This window comes from Phoxinus phoxinus (genome assembly GCF_949152265.1).
Source record: "Phoxinus phoxinus genome assembly, chromosome: 10".
Classification (NCBI taxonomy): domain Eukaryota; kingdom Metazoa; phylum Chordata; class Actinopteri; order Cypriniformes; family Leuciscidae; genus Phoxinus; species Phoxinus phoxinus.
The window spans coordinates 35,459,654-35,467,701 of record NC_136885.1 but is presented as its reverse complement, the minus strand read 5'-3'; the positions used below and the strand labels follow the sequence as shown (position 1 = coordinate 35,467,701).

General features: G+C 31.9%; 1 protein-coding gene across 1 annotated transcript in view; it reads left to right on the top strand.

Moving 5' to 3' along the window:
• tap1 (transporter 1, ATP-binding cassette, sub-family B (MDR/TAP)) overlaps window positions 1-8,048 on the top strand; it is a 30,957-nt gene that overhangs the window by 324 nt on the left and 22,585 nt on the right. Inside the window, exons 2-5 of the mRNA XM_079625378.1 lie at window positions 993-1,325; window positions 3,153-3,348; window positions 4,725-4,839; window positions 6,141-6,271. Coding sequence (XP_079481504.1) covers window positions 999-1,325; window positions 3,153-3,348; window positions 4,725-4,839; window positions 6,141-6,271 — 769 coding nt within the window. The 5' untranslated portion in view covers window positions 993-998. The remainder of the gene's footprint in view (window positions 1-992; window positions 1,326-3,152; window positions 3,349-4,724; window positions 4,840-6,140; window positions 6,272-8,048) is intronic.

The window sequence follows — 8,048 nt, the reverse complement described above, 5'->3', positions numbered from 1 at the left end:
GAACGCGCTATAAGTAAGCAAATCTCATTGAGTTGAAATGAAAATGTGGAAAATGAGTGAAAGTGAAACTGATTTGCCCACATTGAACAACATACACCATTCTTTTACTTTGTACATGCTGGGAAAATAAACAGCTAAGACCAGTCTAGGCTTCCAGACTGGCCAAACTGGTTTTAGCTGGTCTTTTTGGCCAGTAAAAATAAATAAAAAGTGGCCAAAAATGCAGAATATTGTGCAAACGTTCATTTATTTCAGTAATTCAACTTAAAAGGTGAAACTAATATATTATATAGACTCATTACATGCAAAGTGAGATATTTCAAGCCTTTATTTGTAATAATTTTGATGATTATACAGCTTATGAAAACCCCAAATTCAAAATATTGTGAAAAGGTTTTCATAAGCTGTATAATCATCAAAATTATAACAAATAAAGGCTTGAAATATCTCACTTTGCATGTAATGAGTCTATATAATATATTAGTTTCACCTTTAAAGTTGAATTACTGAAATAAATGAACTTTTTGCACCATATTCTCATTTTCAGAGTTTCTTTGGCGACATTTTATATTCATAAGACAAAAATAACTCAAAAGAAACCCTCCTATATTACCTTTTATAACACCGATCTCACAATATACTTTGAAACTCTTTCAAACGTGAGATCACAAAAACAAATTGTAAAGCTTTTCAAATGCCCTGATATTATAAACATTAATTTCTGTATTTTACTACTATTATTATGTTCATTTTATACCTTAGTTGTTGATGTTATTCTTTGTTTTATACATTCTGAGCTGTATTTATTTACAATGTACATTTATTTTGTTGCATTGTACTTGAAATGTCTGTAATTGATCCCAGCTAGAACAATCCATCTAGCGTAGGCTAGCTTTAGCGGTTCGTTTGTAACATGAGAACTACATGTTTATTGCACATATATCTCTGTGTTTGTCATTAACGTGTGTCTGATCCTGATGTTTGATTGGCAGCTGGAGATGAAAGACAAGATGGCCGCTCCTCTGTTCGCCGTGTTGGCGCTGTGTGTGGACGTGTTCACGGTGATGTTCATCGGCGCCGTCCAGCTGTCCCCGTCCCTCATCCATCACGCGCTCCTCACGCTGTGGGCCGGCGGACTGGCCCGGACCGCGCTCCTGCTCTTAGTGAGCTTCTCCTACTCCGGCAGCCCGGCGTGGATGAGAGGCTTCGAGGGCGTTCAGACGGCTGTGGTCCACGGCCTCCTCTACCCGGTGTATATCTCCTTCCTCTGGGCCTGTGGCAGGTCTACTGTGGAGCTGGTGTGGGGCTGGCACACATGGCAAGGGGTAAGATGTGCCGTAATACACTGATTTAAAAAAACATTTTCATGATTTGTTATCACAAATTTTTATCTTTTGTCAAATCAACTTCGATAACTAATGTGTGAAGATAACACTATTTTAAGTTTCTGTTTATTAAACCATTCTTCTTCATTGTATTAACTAAAAAAATTAATTACAACAAACTCAAAATTTGAAGGCAACAAGGTAACTTGCTTTTTTAAGTTAAACCAACATTTTTTTTACAGTGTGTGTTGTTCATTAAGCCGAGGTAAAAAGTGACTGAACACCTGAAATGTAACTTTTTTTATTTTCAGTAAAATCAATGCAATATATTTTTGTTCGATAATCTTTAGTATTTTGCATTTTGAGAGATTTTTATGTTACTATGATTATTTGTGCACACTTTTCAGTTTTTCCCTAATAAGTCGATTGAACTTAATTGATTTGAGTAAACTCGTTCCCTCAATTTAATTGTGTAATGTGGTCTCCCAAAACGTGCATATTTAAGTTTACTTAACTTGGTGCTTATGTAGACTTGACTTAAATTGTTTAGTTCATCAGACTTGACGATTATTTAATGTACTTAAACAAGTTCACTTAACTTAGTGTTAATTTCAAGTGTACTTGTATATTTAAGTAAACTCAACATGAAAATTTTATTGAAATTAGAATTTATTCTAAATTTTAAAGTTATTATTTTTGACTAATTTTGACCTTTCTTTTCCAATTGAAAATAAATGTTAAAATCTTTTTTTTTTACTTTTTTTTTTTATCAAAGCTGTATTTCATGTTCAAATAGAGACACTGCCTTAAAAAAAAATCAGTTCTTCAAAGGCAGATTAGTATGGAAGCTTGTTTCCACCACAGAATAAAACATTTAAACAAATAATTGTGACTTTTTATCTCGCAATTCTGACTTTATATCTCGCAATTCTGACTTTATATCTCGCAATTCTGACTTTATATCTCGCAATTCTGACTTTATATCTCACAATTCTGACTTTATATCTCACAATTCTGACTTTATATCTCACAATTCTGACTTTATATCTCGCAATTCTGACTTTATATCTCGCAATTCTGACTTTATATCTCGCAATTCTGACTTTATATCTCGCAATTCTGACTTTATATCTCGCAATTCTGACTTTATATCTCACAATTCTGACTTTATATCTCACAATTCTGACTTTATATCATGCAGTTCTGACCTTACAACACACAATTGCGAGAAAAAAGTTTATTTCTTGAAATTGCAGTTCAAATTCAGAATTGTGAGAAATAAACTCGCAATTAATTTTTTTGATATCTCACAACTTTTTTGCCAAGGTTTAGATATTTTCTGTCTGAAATATTGATTTGAAGTGTCAGTGTTTCCATTAATTTTACTACAGTCAAGACATTTAACATCTAAATTAAAAAAAGTTAAAAAAAATAATTAAATAAATAATTTCAGGCTCTTATTCGAGTCTTCTGGCTCAATTGTTACAGCCACACCAGTTCATTTGTGTGTGTATAATAGTGTGTGTGTGTGTTTGTATAATAGTGTGTGTGTGTGAGTGTGTGTGTCTGGAGTTTTTTGTTTGTTGCATTTGCAAAATCTTGCTTTGTGTTACAGTCACACCAGTTTATACATGTTTGGTGATTTTTCTAATCAAATCACAGAGTTTCATACCATTCTGATGAAGTAGCTATTGTAAAAATAAATGTTTTTTAAATATTTCAGTCGAAAATGATTGAGCAACACCAAAGGTTTAAATGGCGAACATACGTCTGGAAAAGTTTCTGAAATGTCAGGTCTGTGTGTATTAAAATCTGATTATGTTTCAGCTTCTGCAGGGGTATTTGGTGTTGGCTTTGTCTCTGTTGCTGTGGAAGCGCCATGTACTCACTCTCCTTCCAGCAAGCAAAGAGCAGAAACCAGAGCAGAAGGGCAAGGCTTCGCTGCAAAGGCTGCTGGGATACATGAAGCCGTTCAGTGGACGCTTTGCAGCCGTCTTCGTCTTTGTGGTTATATCTTCGTTAGGTACAAATGTCATACATACAGTAGATGGCAGAAGTCATATTTGTTTTTAATGACCCTATAAGTTCAATTAAACCATCAAGATATGAGGAAAATATATTTTGAGGGAAGAGCAAAACACTAAACTTGGTTAAGGCATTTATCTGACAAAATTATTGGGCAAACTACAGGTTTTATTTTACCATGTATATCATTTTTTATTTTTAATATTCATATTTCATAATATTTCATTGGTTCTCTCTTTTTTTTGCATGAGTTCATAATTTATGCATCAATTTGGCATGTTTCATAGCGTTATTATCGCAAATAAAAATAATCCCTAAATATGATCATCCTTGTGCAATTGACATAAAATAAAATAAAAATATTATTTGTAAAATATTTTGTTGCTATTACTACATTACTGTATTGTTAGATGTGTTATTTGTTTATTTAAATATTACATTTTTGATTATTTTAGTTTAAAAAATTATTTATTTTATTATTATTATTATTATTTATTTTATATTTGTAGACCCATTGCCTAGATAATACATAATTCTGCCCTTTATTATAATTTAAAAAATCCAAATATGAAGAATAATCATAAATGTTTCGTGAGCATCATATTAATTCATTTTAATTTAATTTTTTTATTTTTTTATTATTGTATTGAACTTACTACAATTTGAGTAAATATTGTGTTATTAATGTATCTGGCTCCATTTTCTGTTATGTATTTATGATCGGTAAATAATACCCTGAAATCTAGCCCACAGATAATTCAAAACTTAAATAGTCTGTCAAATGAAAGAAAGTTATTATCACAAATAAAAATAATCCCTAAATATGATCATCCTTGTGCAATTGATATAACATAAAATTAAAATATAATTTGTAAAATATTTTGTTGCTATTACTACATTACTGTATAGTTAGATGTATTATTTGTTTATTTAAATCATTAAATTTTGTATTATATTTATTTTTTAAATTATTATTATTATTATTTGTATTTATTTTTAAATATATTTTTAGACCCATTGCCTAGACAATACATAATGCCCTTTTATTTAGTTATTTAAATTGTATTTAACGTACTACAATTTGAGTAAATATTGTGTTATTAATGTATCTGGCTCTATTTCCTGTTATGGATTTATGATCTGTAAATAATTATCTTGAAATCTAGCCCACAGTGTAATTCAAAACTTAAATAGTCTGTCAAATGAAAGAAAGTTAAATGTGATCGCATGTCACTTTTAGTTTCACTTTTGGTCAAGTTTGCTCTCATAATTGTTCAGCACACAATATCATGTTTGCAAACACAGTGAATACACACTTTTTTTTTTTTTTTTTAACATGCATATTTTTCATATTTTTTCATATTTTCCACACAGGTGAAATGGCGATTCCGCATTACACCGGTAAAATGACAGACTGGATCATGAATGAAGACGAGCCTGAGGCTTTTAACCACGCCATCACTGTCATGACCCTGATGACCATTATGAGGTGAGACCACAAAGACAGTCTTGGGTGACACAGTGTCCTTGTTACATATGTTACATGTACTTACCGTAGTAATAACAGTAAATTATGCATCTCAACCAAACCCTAATCCTAACCCTAACCCTATAGTAAGTACATGTAGTTGCTTAATATTACTAAATAAAGTGTAACCCGATCTTGTTCACTACTAAGTTTGGGTTCGGTGAGACTTTTACTCAGCAAGGACACATTAAACTGATTAAAAGTGAAGACATTTATAATGTCACAAAATAAATGCTGTTCTTTCTATTCATTAAGGCGAGACACTAGTGGTGAATAGGGTAATTTTTTTATCTAGCAGAAATCACCATGAAACTTTCCCAGTTGATTACCTACATTAAGATGAGAAAAAAATGTATTACAACTTTTCTGTAATTGAATGTTTAAATATGCAAATTAGGCAATATCTAAGTAAATATGCGCTAATTTGCATATATTTAAAAAAACTAAATCTGAGTATTGGATAAAGCCAGGTTCAAAATTATTTTTTCATTGTGTTCACATATTAGATGGGAAATTACAGAGGGATTTATGGATATCTACTTTTGTTATCCTGTAAATCAGAATATACTGTCAATAGCCTTAAAAAAATATTTTCGCCATGTTTTTTGGAATAAAATGTTATATAAATCAGGCTAGGAATAATATATTTACAAATCCCTCAGTAAATGTCTTCATAATATAACTAGGCACAAGACTGGAAGGTTTGGTGTATCTCGGTGCGACTGAAGTGGAGATTTCAGACTTGGAGAATGAGAGAAGTCATTTTGAGAAAACGGGCTTTAAAGATTTATCATCAGCCAATGAGATTGCACATTCAGCTCTTTTACTTTCACGATTGGCTGCTGATAAAAAGGAATTGACCATATTTGGATCCGACAGCATTGTACAGGAGACAGAGATGTTGATTAAGAACGACAACTTTTGCTGAATTTATGAGAAATCTACAGACGCAAACAGACAAAGTTAGTAAAATAAAGACCTAAATGTGTATTTCTGACTTTTTTTCACCACAAGTCTGAAAGAAGACATGTTATTGAAGACTAATAGCCCAAAATCTCAAAATTGACCTGTAAAAAAACACAATGTGTTTGCCTGCCGTGTCTCGCCTTAAATAAATGCAGCTTTGGGGAGCTTTCAAAAACATTTTTAAAACTCTCACCGACCCCAAACTTTTGACCCGTAGGGTATGAAGATAAACAACACCTTATTAAAGCATTAAAGATTAAAGCACATCTCAGGATTTGCACCCGTTCTCTCCGCAGCGCTGTGTGTGAGTTTGTGTGTGACCTCATCTACAACATCACCATGAGCCGGATACACACGTCCATCCAGGCGCTCGTCTTCCAGTCGGTCCTGAAACAGGACATCGCGTTCTTCGATAAAGCCTCCACAGGTAAACCTGCACACTAACTCCATTAGGGAGTGGTTGAGTATAATTCCTCTTTTCTAGCTGTAGTGAGTGTGTAATGTTGTGTTTGATCATAAACAACATCTGCAAAGTTACAACGCTCAAAGTTCAGAGCAAAGGGAGATATTTGCTTTTAAAGAAATCGCTTTTTAAGAACTACAACAAACGGCTGATAGGAACTACACGACATTCCTCCCGTTAGTGACATCACCAACCCTAAAATTTACATAAGCCTCGCCCCCAGAACACGATTTATAGATTATCATGATGGATATGCTAATCAATGACTAGAAGATAACTACATAATCTACATAAATTCATCAACTAACCATTCAGAAATGTCCTGTTCTTCTACATGTTGTTCTTCTTCTTGAGTCTCTCCATCATCGTCTGACTCCGGTTTGAACATGAAAGCCTAAAAGTTTTTTGAAATTTCGGAACACGAGCTCTTGAAGCTCCGCCCCCTGTGTCGGGAGCAGCAGCTCATTTGCATTTAAAGGGACAGACACAAAACTGTGTGTTTTTTTCACTCAAAAAGTGACAATTTTAAGTGATATATAGAAATATCTGTGGGATATTTTGAGCTAAAACTTCACACACACACTCTGGGGACATCAGAGACTTATTTTACATCTTGTGAAAAGGACATTACACCACCGCTTTAACTGTATCACATGAGTGTTGCTGCTGATTCTGTCTTGTATTTTTCAATTAAAGCTGTGTTTTTAAATATCTGTAATGCCGTGGTGTAACCACTAGATATAGCTGCATATAAAGAGGCTTTAGTCATAATTACTTACTTTTATTAGGTTGTATATTTGGTTATATATATTTAGACATTCTTTTTGTCAAGGTTTAGATATTTTTAGTTTGAAATATTGATTTGAAGTGTTAGTTTTTCCATTTTTTTTAACATTTAACATCAAAATTCAATAGAGATGTGACGAATTAAAAAGGACTTTGGTTTATGATATTTTTTGTTTGAAATATTGAGCAGTTTTTCCATTAATTTTACTACAGTCAAAAGACTTTTAACATCAAAATTCAATAGAGATGTGACGAGTTAAAAAGGACTTTGGTTTAGATATTTTTTTTTTGAAATATTGATTTGAAGTGTCAGTTTTTCCATTAATTTTAAAAGACATTTAACATCATAATTCAATAGAGATGTGGCGAATTGAAAAGGACTTTGATTTATGATATTTTTTGTTTGAAATATTGATTTGTAGTGTCAGATTTTCCATTAATTTTAAAAGACATTTAACATCATAATTCAATAGAGATGTGGCGAATTGAAAAGGACTTTGATTTATGATATTTTTTGTTAAAAATATTGATTTGAAGTGTCATTCATTTTACCACAGTCATCATAATTCAATAGAGATGTGGCGAATTAAAAAGGACTTTGGTTTATGATATTTTTTGTTAAAAATATTGATTTGAAGTGTCATTCATTTTACTGCAGTCATCATAATTCAATAGAGATGTGGCGAATTGAAAAGGACTTTGGTTTATGATATTTTTTGTTTGAAATATTGATTTGAAGTGTCAGTTTTTCCATTAATTTTAAAAGATATTTAACATCATAATTCAATAGAGATGTGGCGAATTGAAAAGGACTTTGATTCATGATATTTTTTGTTTGAAATATTGATTTGAAGTGTCATTCATTTTACTACAGTCATCATAATTCAATAGAGATGTGGCGAATTAAAAAGGACTTTGGTTTATGATATTTTTTGTTTGAAATATTGATTTGAAG